This window comes from Paramormyrops kingsleyae, chromosome 1 (assembly GCF_048594095.1).
Source record: "Paramormyrops kingsleyae isolate MSU_618 chromosome 1, PKINGS_0.4, whole genome shotgun sequence".
NCBI classification, from domain to species: domain Eukaryota; kingdom Metazoa; phylum Chordata; class Actinopteri; order Osteoglossiformes; family Mormyridae; genus Paramormyrops; species Paramormyrops kingsleyae.
Window position 1 is genome coordinate 4,415,328 of NC_132797.1, and position 16,473 is coordinate 4,431,800.

General features: G+C 46.9%; 1 protein-coding gene across 6 annotated transcripts; it reads left to right on the top strand.

The window, feature by feature from the left end:
* The first annotated feature begins 809 nt into the window (after positions 1 to 809).
* Positions 810 to 14,923, top strand: trim24 (tripartite motif containing 24). Of its 6 annotated transcripts, none has more exons than XM_023791480.2 (18): positions 810 to 1,674; positions 2,328 to 2,446; positions 2,635 to 2,782; positions 2,863 to 2,995; positions 3,360 to 3,476; positions 3,608 to 3,722; positions 4,285 to 4,431; positions 5,834 to 5,948; positions 6,793 to 7,217; positions 7,633 to 7,779; positions 9,907 to 10,021; positions 10,156 to 10,213; positions 10,298 to 10,433; positions 10,761 to 10,999; positions 11,632 to 11,764; positions 12,743 to 12,817; positions 13,121 to 13,276; positions 13,796 to 14,923. In XM_023791480.2, exons 1-18 carry the CDS (start codon positions 1,431 to 1,433, stop codon positions 14,039 to 14,041), a joined length of 2,868 nt encoding a protein of 955 aa, XP_023647248.1. In that variant the 5' UTR covers positions 810 to 1,430; the 3' UTR covers positions 14,042 to 14,923. The 6 variants fall into 6 exon arrangements, with proteins under 6 accessions (XP_023647248.1, XP_072554069.1, XP_023647245.1 ...); XM_072697968.1 differs by having other exon boundaries at positions 811 to 1,716; positions 13,121 to 13,343; positions 13,800 to 14,923; XM_023791477.2 differs by having other exon boundaries at positions 811 to 1,716.
* The last annotated feature ends 1,550 nt before the right edge of the window (positions 14,924 to 16,473 follow it).

The window sequence follows — 16,473 nt, forward strand, 5'->3', positions numbered from 1 at the left end:
TTTTGACCTACTCACTGTAAACCCTAGACATGGTCGTGTGTGAAAATCCCAGTAGATCAGCAATTTCTGAAATACTCATACTGGCCTATCTGACACCAACAACATGCCACATTCTAAGTCACTTTCTTCCCCATTCTGGTGTTTGATGTGAACATTAGCTGAAGCTCCTGACCTGTATCTGCATGATTTTATACATTGTGCTGCTGACATATGGTTGGCTGATTAGATATTTGCATCAAGGAGCAGTTGAGCAGGTGTACCTAATAAAGTGGACACTGACTGTATATTGTGGCATTTTGTAACCGCTATTGAAAAGTCAATAACTGCACAAATCTCTTGATCCTGAAACTGAAGAATGTAAACTGCTCATGGGCGTCGCCACCATTAAATCTGAGGGGGACGAGTCCCCCTCACATTTCATAATTATTTGTTTGGACCCCCCCACATTTAACATAAAATATTAGTTTTATGCCAGTGTGTCCCCCCACAATCAAAATGCTTCTGATGCCCCTGAAACTGCTCACTGCTGAATTTAATTTTAATGACACATGAGATGAATGTCGGGCTAAGAATTCATAATAGGGCGTTTCTTTTAAGGAATGATATATTTTTTTCCCAGCCAGAAAAAAATTGTAATATTGCCAAACTATGTTCTTTGTGGACTTGTACAGCTTTTTCCATAGGGAAACAGTGTATCCAGTTCATTTGACAAAAAAAAAAAGATATGGGAAAAATGTTCAAATAAAACATGCTGTCGTCGAATTTCATGCGAACGATAACAGCAGTGCTTCAGTGCACCCAAGCTTCTGTTTCATTCTCCGGCAGTAATGGGCGCAGTTCTCCAGGGACGGCCCGTCTGAAGACGCGAAGCTGTCGTCCCGATCTAGTTTGTCCCCACCCAGCACCCATACCGTGGCTATCGCGGAGCAATTCGGGGATCTAAACGCTGTGCTCGCCACTGTTCGGCACAAGCGGCCTATAGATGACTCGTTTGTAAAACCATGAGTATATTTAAATGCTTACATGCCACGGGGGTTTTCACGTTTTTTGGAAGCCTCGGCCAAAATTAGGTTATTTTTTTAATAGTGCATGAGACGTTCGCTTCGGCAGGTCTTCTCCCTTCCGCTGCGCATCACTTTGTTTTGGATTTACATGGGAACTCACAGTCGGACGCTTTCCTACGGCTAGCAGCCCGGATCAAGCGATGCTCCGCAAGCTTTGCTCGCCGTGCACTGCGCGATAAAGAGTCGCGTTGACCCTCAGGTGAAATCGCAGCAGTGGCCAAACCCGCAGTGGCACAGACGGAAAGGGAGGCGGGTATTTCGGAGTCACTTTGAATTTTGATACAGGTTTTCGCATTAGATAGACGTCACGATCTGGCAGCGCGGCACCCGTGACATTTGGCTTATTCACGCCCATAGTAAAAAAAGATGGACGAAAGTGCAGAAAAAGCGGAATCGGAAGACGCCGTGATCATCGTGGAGAACGAGGCGGAGAGCATGCCGGTGCTGGAGGAGAGCGCAAAGCAGCAGAGCCATGTGAACTTGCTGGAGACCTGCGCCGTGTGCTCGCTCAGTTTCCACAGCCGGGAGCCCAAGCTGCTCCCCTGCCTCCACTCTTTCTGCAAGAAGTGTCTGCCGTCGCCCTCCAGGAGTCTGGTCATGCCGGATCAAAGTACGAGCGGTCCGATACAAGCCGACAACGCGGCGAATCCGCGTAAGACACGAGCGCACGTTGTTCCCATTTCTTTACGTGGCATCGTCTCCTTATCGATGGCACGACGGGGTAGATGTCTGCTTGTCATTGCCGTGTTTGTTTGTCCGTCCGTCTGAATGCATGTCGTCATATTATCAGCATCGGATAAGAGGCAACGACAGTGACATCCCCCCGTACCAGGATACACCAGTAAAACCAGTCAAAGTATTTCCATTTGGTTCTTTTGGTTACGTCTCCCCTCGGGAGTTCACCTGAAATATCAGGTCCCTCCGCATCTTTATAAACCTTACAGTTTCAGCTGTATCCTGATTTGTAATACCTGAACTGTTTAAATAATTAATGCCAGTGTTAAAATTTTATTCTTTGATCATGGAGATCAGTTTAAAAATTGATAACTCTTTATAATATTTAAGCTGGTCACTTCAGTCCTTGTGCGTTGCAGTTGGTGGTAAGAGGAGACCTTGGCTCCTTGCCCCTGCTACTACCCTGTTTTGTGACCTGTGCCCTATTTTTGTTTGGAAATTGTACATTTCCAGAGGTGTTTCTGTGTTAGTGGTGCGACTTGTGCGTGAGGGTCGCCTTCCTAATTGGATGGTGCCTCCTCTTCCCAGTCAACGTGATTCGTTGCCCAGTGTGCCGGCAGGAATGCATGGAGGTGGACGTCATGGAGAACTTCTTCGTGAAGGACTCCATGGAGGTTCCCAGCAGTACAGTGGAGAGGACCAGTCAGGTTGGGACTTTTAATTAACAATCATGTAAATGTTTAATGGTAGTCATGGCACACCTGTATTATTGTGTTTCCGATGAAGAGTAAGTGCGTAGTAGCTGATGAGTATTTGGCTAACACCTGCTGCTGTCGTTTGGCCCCCCCGGTTTGCCATGACAACGGCCATATTTTTCCCGCTTTCTTTCCCATAGCTGTGCATGAGCTGCACTGACAATGCGGAGGCCACGGGCTTCTGCGTGGAGTGCGTGGAGTTCCTCTGCGTCACCTGCATCGGCGCACACCAAAGGGTGAAGTTCACCAAAGATCACACCATCCGACAGAAGGAGGAGGTGTCTCCAGGTACCGTCGGGGCCCGGGGGGTCTGGTCCGTTTGGCGGAACGCGAACTGCTTAGCGAACCGGCGCGCTCTCGTTTGGCAGAGGCCGCGTGCGTGTCCTCCCAGAAGCCGGTCTTCTGCGACGTGCACAAGCAGGAGCCGCTGAAGCTCTTCTGTGAGACGTGCGACCGCCTGACCTGTCGCGACTGCCAGCTGCTGAAGCACAAGGATCACAAGTAAAGACCCCGACTCGTCTCTCATCGAGGGCGTAGATGTCGACGATTATACACAAACTATTCCTTAATTCATTTTGCACCATTATTGTGATTTGAATGGCATTTGACTAGTGGAATAAGCTTTTTGTTGTCTTATATATGCACAGCAATTTCCTTGATGTTCATTTGTAGTGTAGTCTCTGATTGGCTCATTGCATTGTAACATTATGATGCAATATATTCGTAATCCAGGATTTTCTTTTGTTAATGTCGCTTTGGCATTTCTAGGGCATGGCTACATTTAATGGCTGTGTTAAATTCCGTCATATATCAAGCAGGAACATTGTCCCAGAGGTTCCTGGACTTCTCTGCTTTTTTCCCCTAGTTACCAATTCCTCGAGGATGCTTATAGGAACCACAGGGACTACATGGAGAATATGACTCTTCAGTTACAGGAGAAGAAGAAGGCCATCGAGGAGGTCTCCAATTCCATTAACAATGGGTACGCATCCATTTTGCTCTGGTGTGTGAATCTTTGATTTGTAGGTCACCATAATATGTGTGTCCCATGTGTTTGATGGTAAATGTAACGACGCCATACTTATTCTTTATGAATTTAATTTTCTTCCTCAGACTCTTGAAGGTCGATGAGAACCGAAAGTCTGTTCACAATGAAATCAAGAAGTCCATATGTACCTTAATTATAGAGATCAATAGAAAGGGGAAGATCTTGGTTAATCAGCTTGAGGTTTGTTGAGATTTTTCTCATTAATATTTTACTGCGTTATGAATGTTCCTTAAACTGTTATGAAGTAATTAGTCATTTAGTTTCTGGCACAAGGGCCGGTGCAGTGGTTAGCACTGTTGCCTCACACCTCTGGGGCCAGGGTTCGAGTCTCCACCATGGCTCCATGTGTGTGTGGAGTTTGTATGTTCTCCCCGTGTCATGGTGTGGTTTCCTCCTGGTGCCCTTATTCCCCCCGTAGTCCAGAAGCCTACTGAAGCTGATTGGAGTTCCCAAATTGCCCATAGGTGTGCCATGTGTGAGTGAATCGTGTGTGAGTGTGTCTTGCACTGGGTTGGTGCCCCATCCTGGGTTGTTCCCTGCCTTGTGCATCTGTAGCCTCTGGGGCTCCAGACCCCCCCGAAACACGGCAAGCAGTTACAGAAGTTGGATGGATGGAGTGTTTGGCACATTTTTGTATAGGTGTCTATCCTGGCCAGATTTGTTGTTCGAAGTTTAAAAATGATACCTTAGACTGTTATTGTGGGTGTGGTCATCTCCTTTGCTGTGCTTACCCCCCCCCCAGGCCCTGATGAAGGACCACGAGAGCGGCCTCAGGAAGCAGCAGGAAGATATTGGCTTCCTGTCCCGGCACCTCGATCATGTGATCAACTTCACCAAGTGGGCAACCGCCAGCCACAGTGGAACAGCCCTTCTGTACTGCAAGCGGCTGGTGAGGCCTCGGGGGGAGTGGCGGGAGTGGCTTATTGCTCTCTTCGTATTAAGAAGTGTGGATTGAAATACAGCTGTGGAAAAAATTAAGAGACCACTGCACGATTTTTTGTTTCATTCTTTTCTCAATTTACTGGTGTTTGTCTGTGAATAATATATATATTTTTTGCGAACTGCAGCCTGGTTCTTCCCTGTTTCTCATTAATGAAGGGCTCCTTCCTTGCTTTATGGGACCTCAGTCCTGCTTCTGTGAGCCTGATACAATCTGTCCTAGGAGTGCACTTCACACCTGCACTTAATGTTTCCTATTCCTTTAGAAGGTCACTTGATGTCATCCTCCGATTCATGAGAAACTGTCAGATAAGTTGACAGTCATCTCTGGCATTAGACTGTGGCTTCCGCCCTCTGCCTGGCTGGTTTCTGGTCGTTCCCAGTGTCTCCTGCTTCACCATGTTCTTGTGTACTGCTGTCTTAGAACCTTTGAACCTGGAAGCAGCCTGCTGCTCCGTGTAGCTTCTGCCACCAGAACCAGGATTAAACCAGAATTTAAAAATGCAGATTTGTTTAAAAATATGTTGGTATCATTTTTTTTCCACAGCTGTATAGTGTGATGTTTAGTATCTCTAGGTTTGCATTTTATGCTAGGTTGAAATTCACTATTTAAATTATGCTAAATATGTGTTTGTTAAAGCATTACACTATTTTTGCCAGTCATGTCCTGAGCCAGTAGAAGTGATCGGAATCGGGGCCGATCCAGGCATTTTTTAATTGATCAGTATCCACCACCATAGCTTGATCCAAGGTCAATCGATTTAATTTCCCGGGTCCGCCTAATTTATGTCAGTTGCACAGATTGTAAGATTTTGTCACACGCTGCACTAAGCCTGAGGCACACGGCTCGAAACTATCGGGATGTCAGTCCTGTGGAAATTCTTTTAAATTGGAAACTCAAAGTAGCCCGACAGCTACCTAAGATGTTTGCAATTCCATAATTGCGAGAGGAGGTTGTGACAGGTCGTCATTTAATACAGTGAATTTAATCAGACACGGAAACATCGTAAGGGAGAATACTGCAAAATGGCGAGGCTTACTCAGATGAGGAATTCACCAACGCCTACTGTATGAGTATGTACCAGTGTATTTACATATTTATTAAATGATCAGCTTGGAATCGGCAGAGATAAATATTGAATGGATCGAATCAGGGTACCAAAAAAGTGAATTGGGACATCTCTGATTTTTGCTAATAAAATTTTCCGTAGAGGGAAAAAATGGTTTAAAATGTGCAAAATTTGAAATGGACACTCTTTCAATGGGCAACTCTTCTGTAAAACAATGATCCTCTGCATGCTAAACTGCATTAGCAACTTCCAGTAAAACTGATCATATTCATTCTGTTCTAGATCCTGTTTCAAATCCAAAATCTCCTGCGGGCCAAATGCAATACTTCGTTCGTACCTCAGAGCACCGTGCGTTTCCAGTGCCGCTCAGGATTCTGGGCCTCGAATGTGGATCTGGGTAAGGAGGCGTGTCTTTTCGGGCAACACCCATCCGTGGCCGGCCAGCATTCTTCCGTGCTCTGACTCGTTAGTCACCCATAGAACTTGGAATGCTGAACACATAGATGTCAACCCTCCACTATTCAGTTGTGACTGTGAGTCATCTGGAGAACCGCCTTAAGCTAGATAGGATGAGTGACGCATGTCAGAGCCAATCAGAATTGGAGGTGAATGCTTGAGGAATGTCGTCTGTTGTTTTTGTTTGTCTAGGGATTACCCATTTTGATTCTAATTTATTGTCATTGTAATATACCGAGGTGCACAGACAAGAAGTGTCTTGTAACTGGTGCGGCTTTACTTGAAAATTAGGATAGTTGTCACACAGTGACTTAACTGTTTGTTGCGTGACACTTTGAAGAGTTGAACATACTTCAACAAGTTAAACTGCTATTACAGTAACAAACGAATAGGCTGCCTTTGTCGTTTATGACCAACATAATTCTTTCACTGTATGATAAATAAGACTCGTCATGCTGTAACTTCAGGGACAGCCTTGCAATAATTAAATAATACAGTGGTAGAATATCAAGAATTGAAATAACAAACAGAATGATAATTCTGTTTCAGGAAGTGGGAGAAAATATCTACAAGAAGGAAAGATAAGTGCAGTTTTTAGCAGAATGGTGCCTTTCAGTGTGTCGAAGTGCTTCTCCTGTTTTATTGCACCATAATTACATGCGCTCTCTGCCGTTCCTCCGGAGAAGGCGCTCACTCGCTGCGCTCCCGGTTTTCTAGGCCAGCGGTCGCCCCGAGCGGTGTAGCTTCTCGCTGAAATCTGCTTCCTGGGTGTTGTTCCCTCACAGGCTCCCTGGTGGTGGAAAGTGCCCCAGGCCGCCAGCAGCCCGGGATCCAGGGCCTCCCCTACCAGCTGAGCCAGCCGGGCCACAGGCCCGACGGATCCCCCAACGGCTTCCCTGTGGGGCCCTCGCAGCAGGCCCAGCAGCAGCTGGCCACCCACAGCACGCTGGCCCAGCTCCAGATGCAGGTGGAGAAGCTGGCCCAGCAGCCCAGCCGCCAGCCCCCGCCGCCCTCTCACTGGACCTGGTACCACAACATGCGTCTGCCGCGGCCGCCCCCCCCGCCGCCACCCCCTCCCCGGCCCCTGCAGGGCGGCTCCCCGTCCCAAGGCCTGTCCTCCATGTCTCAGCCGGGCCGTCGTTTCGCCATCCCTCATCCGAACCCTCAGAGCCCCACCGCCTCCCTGCAGAACCAAGGCTTCAGCTCTCAGGTGGGTGCCGATGGGTCTCTCCGAGTGACAGCAGTCTCTGTGAATGACACCGTCCCCATTTTAGCTGACAGATCCCCCATCTGGGTGCACGGTGGCCTTGCTTTGTCAGCAAGCTGCTGTTGGAATGTTTCCCCTGCATTATATGCATTTTGCTGCGGTTAAAATTACCTTCTAAATAAAAGTGTAAAATAAATCCTTAGTGTATTTGCAGAGAGGAAATTAGCAGTTTTGTAATGGCAAGTGAAAGATTTGTAAGATATTATGTTTTTTATGTAATATATCCATATAAAATCTCTCATGTCCAAAACATTTGTAAATCATTTCAATAAACCAACCACTTGTGACCATGTGACCATATTTTTATCCCTGAAAGTGAAGTGAGCTGCGTTTCTCAAACAAGTGAATTTGCTCTAAGGTGCTTCCTGTCTCTGCTGTCCAGACCCTGCGAGGTCTGGTGAGCAGCTCCAAGCCGATGGACATCTTTCCCAGTGTGCCCCGGTACTCCCAGAATGCCCCGCTGTCCAGCGGCATCCCTCACACCGCCCAGCATTCCCTGCAGCAGGTGAGTGATTGGTCAGCTGGCCAGCTTCTGATTGGCTTAAGTACTGCTTCCTAACCCGGTGCTCTCCTTGCCAGAAAAGGTTGGCTGATTTGGAGAGAAGAGTCCTCTTAGGGGACTGGATGTACGAACGTCCACGTCCTTAAGTGCAAGGCTACTGCTAGTTTAAGGACTATGTTCAGAGCTACTGACTTAAGAACTTGTTCATAAAAGGTTTTTTATAATCGGAGAAAAAGAACAAAAATCCACTCCGGGGACTTGATCTGACAACCTTACGGTCACATGAAAAGGGAACAAAATGGACAACCAGACAGCCGTAACTCTCTGGGGTCTAGGGGTAGGGAACACACTTTCACTGACTGGGGCATGGTCACACATTTCATTCAGTATCATAAACTTAATTCATGGAAAATAAATTATTTCTTATATACAGTCGTCCCTCACTACTTTGCGCTTTGACTTTCACTGTAATCGTGGTTTTTTGTATTGTAGCACTGGCGAGGCGCATGTCCCAGCATGCCCCGCGTGCAGTTGTAAATAGCCCTTCTGTTGTTGCTCTTATTGTTTAATGGTTAATTTCTTATTGTTGCGTGTGTGTTTACCTGTGTCTTGTGTGTACCCGGTCTATCCTCGTGCGTAATTAGCTTCCGTAAATCCCCCACCATGTATGTGTCTTACAGTTCGGCGTCTAACAACCTTGTGTTTCTTATGTGTAATGGGTTTTTCGGTGCTCGGTGCCTGCTGTGGTCTTTGTAAGGACTACTAATAAAGAGCGTGTTTCCCCGGCAAGCGAGTCTCCGTGTCTCTGCTCCCGCGATGCCTCGGTCCGCCCGTCGCCACGGTTTATTCGTTAAAAAGCTGACCGAGACAGTGAAAATGATACATCGCTACACATCAGAAGCATCTTTGCTCTTGTAAGTGTTTGCGAATCGTATTTATAATACAGTGAAAGAATTATGTTTTTCATGGAACTTTTATCTAGGATGACTTTTCATGGATTTTCATAGGTTAGTGGTTGTGTGTAAGAACTGTGTGTGTGCGTAGTTAAATGTACAACAATAATAAAATGATATTTGTAACGTCTAATGTCATATTTTCTCTTATTTTGTCTAATATATTGGGTAATATGAGTGTAATGGTGACTAAAGGGTGTTATTTCATGTCAAGAGGCCTCTAATAATGTTAAAAACCATATTTAGAAGGTCGTAAACAGGTTTTCTATGCTCTAACTACAAAAATATTCGATTTATAAATAAAGAATCCTACTTCCCGGAAATTCACTTATCGCGGTAGAGTCTGGTCTGATTAACCACAATAAACGAGGGACGACTGTATTTGTTTTGGCATTAAACTCGTCTTAATCTTAGTGTACTTTGTAAATATGTCAGATTTATGCGAAGTTTATAATTTGACATCAAATTAGACACTGCAAAATACAGTTTGGAACACTTGCAGAAACATTATAAAAGTACATAGTAAGCAAAGGTGGAAGTTTGTTTTGATCCCAGATATCTGATCACCAAAGTCTTGGCTACCTGAAGATGACTAAATGGTATAGTTGCAATATCTAGTTAGAATTAGAAAAAGCTAACTCATGTCACTATTTCTGGCCTCCTTCCATTGAATATGTAGGAGCTCTCGTGTATGAATGAGCCATTGTCACCTGGCCACGTCCCCCCCCCCCTTTATGGCGCTGATGGGGATGTATCTGGATCGCGTTTCACCGTTGCGTTGTTCATCAAATTACCATGCGAATGCCATTTGAATATGCGCTAATGCAGCTATTTAGAATACAAATAGCGATCTTCGGGTGAGAGCGGTTCTACACGCCCCCGATGCAGGTAAAACAAAGAAAGGTGACATTTTTTGCCGATTTTAATTTTAAAAACTTTAATACTTCCCACAATAGACGTTTTGAAAGAAGACAGATTATGGATTTAGTCAGCATTTTTTTTTCATGTCTATAATAAGATTTCAGCGAGTTATGAACTATGCACAAGAAAGATACGCGGCATCGCCGACGACACCGTCGACCCCAGAGGGTGACGTACAGATAGCTGAGGAGGGCTAAGAGGTATCAGGGTCTGAGCTGTGTGACCAATGTGTGACCTTACCTCCATGATTACCCAGCTGAACATGATGGAGTCGGCGTACCTGAACAAGAAGAACGATGAAAGCGGCTCGTACTCGATGATGAGGCCCAACTTCTCGCAAAGCTTGCCAGCCTCTCCGCCATACAGGAACGGTGAGGACTTCCCGGAATCGCCTTAACGATAGATATTAGCTTCCATTTTCCATGTTCTGGCTGAGTTAATGAGTGAGTTGAACCCATAAACCACAAAATAACTGCTTTCTGACGCTGCCCCCCCCCCCCCCCAGCTCAAGGTCGACACATCTCCCCTCTGCCCGCCAACAGCTCAGCGGAGCCGAAGACGAGGTCAGTGCCGTGGTCTTCTGTCTGATGCCGCCGTTTTCGCTGCTGTTTCCTGCTCTCATCGCCACTCGGTGTCCTGCTTTGCAGCTCTTCGGTGTGGAAGCCACCGGAAGCCCAGGCGAGCGCGTCCCAGAGCTCGGCGCCTAAACGAAGACGCCGCTCGTCCCCCGGCCCCATTATCGTGATCAAGGATGAGCCCGAGGATGATGACGACGTCCATTTCGTAAGGCGCCGTGCCTGGGTTTGGGCCAGATGATCACCGTCCCTTTAAGGGGGTCAGGAAATCATTTTCGTGGGTTTTTTTTGCCCCCCGTCCTCTTAATTTGCCGTTTTGTCAGGAATCTGTTTGCTAAAATGTGATTTACTAAGTAAATTTTGATGGGAAAATTTGATGGGCAAAAAATATTACTGGTTGTGTTGCTGATATTTTTTAAAAGGCAGACTCAGATTGACCGAAGCTTTAAAGGATAAGCAGTCTTTCAACGTCAACTCTGTGTGTGTGTGTGTGTGTGTGTGTGTGTGTGTGTGTGTGTGTGTGTGTGTGTCTCAGGTCCAGTCCAGCGTGAGGGCCAGTCTCCCTGACAGCACAGAGGACCGGACCCCAGCACCCACACAGGACCCCCCCGCAGCGGCCGAACCCCCTGCCAGGGAGGCCCCGGGGCCTGACGAGGACCCCAACGAGGACTGGTGTGCCGTGTGCCAGAACGGGGGCGAGTTGCTCTGCTGTGACAAGTGTCCCAAGGTCTTCCACCTCACCTGCCACATCCCCAAGCTGCTCGGCTCTCCCAGGTAGGCAGGGACGGAGGTCGGGGAGTCGGAGGGCACAGGAAGTGTCTATGGGTGTCCCTCCATACCCAGAACACAGATCGTACTTGTGGTCTTGGCAAGAATGGTCTTGCTAACTTGCCTCCCAAGAACGAACTTGGGTTGCAATGAATCATGGGATTGATCTCATTTGGCGATGATGCAACCGATGATATTTGAGGCAAGAGTGACCTCTGGGGACTTTTACCATCTTTTGTACTTATTATTATTATTCTTATTATCATTATAAAGGATAAGCAGGCCCTGTGGGGAAATTCTCTTTATGCCTCCCCCCCACTTGCTCTCTGTAGGTCAGAGCAAGCTGGCTGAGAAGGCCTTGCTCAAGTACCTGCAGATGTGGGGAGGTCAGGGTTGAACACAGAGGCTTAGCCTGCTGAGCCACACGCTGCCCTTCTCTTCGAGCGTATTGGAACTGGTCTTTGGCAATGGAAGATGACGTAAATCGGGTACACAAGTATGGTCAAGCACACATAATGAGAAAGTCCCTATGTTAGGATTAAAAAGCAAATGTCAAATATAAAGGTCCGTTTTCAAATGCATTGCTGCATTTAGGAACCTGGCACATTTTAGCTGTATTTTCTGCTTTTTTCCCCCAGTGGTGAATGGTTCTGTTCATTTTGCCGCGAGCTGAACTCGCCGGAAATGGAATATGACTGTGACAAAACTGAAGGGCCCAAAGCTCTGAAGGAGGATCCCGATTCCAAAGAGTTTTCACCTGTGGACAAACGGGTACGCACTTCCCTGCACTCCGGGGCCACCTATAAAAATTCTAATCCCAGACAGGCATTTTTGCGGTTCCTGGCGTTTTTTTTTACACATTTCCCTTGCTGTGGTGAGAGTTTAAAGCAGAGATCTGTTGGCAGTGACACAGTCCCAAGGCAAAGGCAGCCTAGGGGTTTATTAACCCCGTGTGGCAACGTGCTGCCAACCTGTGTTTTGTCTACTGCCGTCAGCTTGATGCGATCTGGGTGCAGGCAGATCAGTCAGAACCTGTATGAGTGTGGCGGCATAGCTAGAAGGGTTCAAGGGCGAAGGGGCATGTGTTCTAAAGAACAAACTGGCACTGTCTGGTGAAAAATGTCCATCCCCAAAAAATCCATTATTTTGGGAGTGTGAAAAAACACATTTTCTCAGAAACTGCTTTACCGAATAAACATGAAGCGACATAATGAGACGCCCTTAGCACCACAAATAGAAACCTCTCTGCACAGCCGTCAGTGAACGCTTAAATGTTTTAAATAGAATTGCATGGATTTTTGTCCGCGGATGCAGGCTGCGTGGTTTTCTTATCTTGATGGACACTTCTGACATTCAGTGGAGAAGCTAGTTAAATAGATGACTTAATGTAACATCTTTTCATTGGTCAATTAGATATCAAACACTGATGACAATGGGTGCATTCCAAGTCCCTATTGTCAAAAAGTGGGTATACAAGATTATCGTGATTTAGTGACTATATGTGCTTTATACAATGAGATATTGTCAAGCGTCTCCAAAGGACTGTCGGATCACTCTACAGTAGAAGAATCAGCCAATAGGGATACAGGAACTAGGCAGAACACAAAGGACACTAAACGTGTCATGAAACGAATGCTGAATAAATGATGGAGGTACATACTGGTATGATCGAGCATTAGTTTGGTCTTCGGTCATCAGTTTTCCTAAGACTGCTCTGAGCCTGTCTGTGTTCCTTCTCTCCGTGGACAGAAATGCGAGCGGCTCTTACTGCGCCTTTACTGCAACGAGCTGAGCGCCGACTTCCAGGAACCTGTCTCTCCATCAGTGAGTGGCTTTTCCTCTCTGACTAGACCAGGCTGTCAGCCAGACAGCACAGCGATTTCTCCCACTGATCACTCTACACTGATTACCCAAAATTTTTAAGGAATCAAAAGACAGAAAAAAATACTCAGGATGGCAAAATGGGGAGGGTTCCTGGGTGCCTTATGTCTTTGGTACATTGAACATCCAAATCTCGTTTGCCTTGTGGTACAACCTTCCACTGAAATATTTACGTATTTATAACACGTTTTGTGAACCCGCCTTTGTTCCCTGAAGTTATCCAGCAGTAATGATTTCTCTTTGCAGATGGTTCCAGAGTATTATGAAGTTATTAAGACTCCCATGGACCTGTCCATTGTGAAAAGGAAACTTGAATCCAAGGATAATGCGCAGTATCAGAGACCGGATGAGTTTGTGGCGGATGTGCGGCTCATCTTCCGGAACTGCGCCCGGTTCAATGAGGTTCTCCCCCACGCAACCCCCCAAATCGAGCTGGAACTAAAGGGACGTGTTCCAAAAAGCTTGGCATGTCCTTAGTTACATTTATGTGAAAACTGGCTTAAAGGCAGGGGTCTCAAACTCAAATGACCTGGGGACCCTCGGCCAGAGGGGGGGGGGCTTTAGCTAAAGATGGCCAGTCGAGTTTTTTTTTTTTTTCTTCCTCCCCTCCCCTCCTCAGCAAAAAAGAAAAAGTGAGGAAAAAAATGTCGACCAGGGGGAATTACTGAACCCGATTAGCCGATTTAGCAGAATGATGTTGTGTCTTTCCTTATTCTCTGCGGAAAACGATCATTCAGTGGCCCAGATTTAATAATGATTTAATAATTATGTCATAGGCCAGATAGAACCGTCTTAGATCTGGCCCCCAGGCTGTTATTTTGAGACTCCTGCTTCAAGATGTGATTGACAGATGGTAAAGATATAATGGTGATATAAACTGAGATTATTCTTGATTTTTTTTTCTTTGTTCCCACCTCACAGGCAGACACAGAAGTGGCCGCCGCTGGTGTGAACCTGGAGAAGTACTTCGAGGAGCAGCTGAAGGTTCTCTATCCAGACCATGCTTTCCCCGAGGTGAAGGCGGAGGAGACCAGAGCGGCGTCTCCGGCTGAGGTCGCGGAAGATGCCTCCCCGCCCACCAAGAAGCTGCGACCGGCTTCAGAGTCGCAGGAAAGCCGCAGTCCGGCGGAGACGCCCAAAGGCGAATGCGAAGACGCGGAGAAATGAGAAGGAGCCCTCCGTCAGAGCGAGCAAACAGCCCCCACGCGTGTGTTAAATTCTTTTTTAATTCTATATTTTTTCAATCTTGTAAAAAAAAATAACATAATAGTAACCCAGACTCTCCCAGCTATGGAAAGTAGGGTTTCCTCTCTTAGTGGAATGATTTGCACACACAGCAAAAGCAGGGTAAAGAGACAATGCAGCTTCTCTTTCCTAGACTCCATCAGGAGTTCGGAGGTCGGAGCTACCTGAATTTTTGGAGAATTTTCTTTCTGTCTGTAAAAAGGGCAAAGACTCCAGCTACCACGTCACCTGACGCGGTAGTGGAAGAATGATGCTGTCATCAGTGGGTAACTTTGTGGGGGGGGGGAGTGGGGGGGGGGGGATGCTCACCCTGTGGTCAGACTGGTCAAGGGGGAGGAGAAGCAACCGGAAGCCTCGCACACTTGCTAAAACACGCATCTGGAGCATGCCTGTCTCCCTTGGGTCGGTTTAGCCATTTTGTGTTTAGTATTTTTTCCTTAATAGAGTGGATTATTTTATATGGGTAATTTATTTGTGCAGATGTATCACTTGTCCTGTCTGTTCACTGAAGACTTGTTGAAATGTTCTATAATGCTTTGTGTACAGGAAATGTGTTTGTTTCTTCCCCTTTTTAGACCCAGAATATTACTGGAGATAAAAGCATTAATCCATTAGCCAAATTATCCAGTTCCCCAAAAATGAACTTGTAAGTTTTTTTTAGTACTTTGAGCCTTAACTGCCCTTTGAAGTGTTAAGACATCTTGTGTTTTTTAAAATGTGTAGTTGCATGCAAGTTTACTTGCAGCTGTTCACAGGGTAAAAAAAATAATAAACTCTTGACTCAGATGTTCATAATTAACAGGACTGTCACCGTCTGCCTGCGTTTGTTCTTTCTGTAAAAATTGTCATTTTATTCCCCCCCCCCCCCCAACCGCCAGAAACATCAGTGTGCATCTGACATCTGTGATGAGAAAATAAAAAATAGTGTCCTCTGTAAGCTCAGGAATATCGACTGTTTGTGTACATCATCCCACTAGTCTTCTGAACAAATCTGAAATTTCGCGTAAAAACATTTCTGCGTTTGTAATTTGTTTGTAGGGATGTGGATCTAATTCAGAGGCCGGAACCTTCTGGAAAGGCTTTCAGGAAGGAAGCCGGTATCCAAGATTCTTGTCAGGCAGACGCTCGGTCCTTTCTGCTGTTAGCAGTTAGCGTTAGCTGAGTGACACGGATATAGCTAATCAAGCCTGTTAGGCTTCAAAAGATGCCAAATGCCCTTCAGAGGTTTCTAGGGTCAGGGGTGAGTTATTCATTTAACGGGGCTGGAGTTTGGGTTCTGCTGTTTCTTGTTTAAGGCATTAATGAGGGAAGGGGGTGCAGTGGGTTTGGGTCAGCAGAGCAGAAAGGTTGTGGATTGGAGCCACAAACATTTACTCGGTTAGATCTGTATGGTGTTTCAGCTCTTCAGAGCTCGAGTCTGGTTCTCATTAAAGGGGCATCTGTTGGGGCCGTGTACAGTGGTTTTGATGGGAAGTCTGAATTTATGCAGTCTAAGATTGAGAAATGTTTGGTACTTTATACTCTATACCAGTGTTTCCCAACCCGGTCCTCAGGGAGGCCCAGACAGTCCATGTTTTTCCTTCCTCCCTCCGAGGAGCAGAAGTACAGACAGTCTGGGAGGGAGCAAAAACAGGGACCGCCTGGGCGTCCCCACGGACCGGGTTGGGAAGCCCTGCTATATACTAATTAGCCTTGTGATATTTCTCCATATCCCCACAAATATGGACCATGATTGAGCTTGGGGGATTTTTAACGGTTGCCACTATGTGTTATATACAGGGGTGTAGCTAGAAATCCCCCCCCCCCCCACTAGGGTTACCTCTGTCTTCCATGGTAAAGTTGGCTGGGGAGGTTCATGAAATGTGTATGAAAATACAGGGCAATCCCTTAATATAAGGGTGGCAATTTTACATCTAAATGTATATATTCAAGGGCCCCAAGTGCTGGGCCCCCTGAATCTGCCAGGGTATCTGTGCCCCTACTGCGCCCCTGGGTAGGGCCCCTGTAAAGTGCTGGGCCCCCTGAGTCTGCCAGGGTATCCATGCCCCTACTGTGCCCCTGGGTAGGGCCCCTGTAAAGTGCTGGGCCCCCTGAATCTGCCGGGGTATCCGTGCCCCTGCTGCGCCCCTGGGTAGGGCCCCTGTAAAGTGCTGGGCCCCCTGAATCTGCCGGGGTATCCGTGCCCCTGCTGCGCCCCTGGGTAGGGCCCCTGTAAAGTGCTGGGCCCCCTGAATCTGCCGGGGTATCCGTGCCCCTGCTGCGCCCCTGGGTAGGGCCCCTGTAAAGTGCTGGGCCCCCTGAATCTGCCGGGGTATCCGTGCCCCTGCTGCGCCCCTGGGTAGGGCCCCTGTAAA

Coding starts and splice junctions, on each gene's coding strand:
- trim24 (XM_072697968.1), top strand. CDS start 1,431: ATGGACGAAAGTGCAGAAAAAGCGGAATCGGAAGACGCCGTGATCATC. Junction 10,434..10,760: donor ATGATGACGACGTCCATTTC/GTAAGGCGCCGT, acceptor TGTGTGTCTCAG/GTCCAGTCCAGCGTGAGGGC. Junction 12,818..13,120: donor AGGAACCTGTCTCTCCATCA/GTGAGTGGCTTT, acceptor TTCTCTTTGCAG/ATGGTTCCAGAGTATTATGA.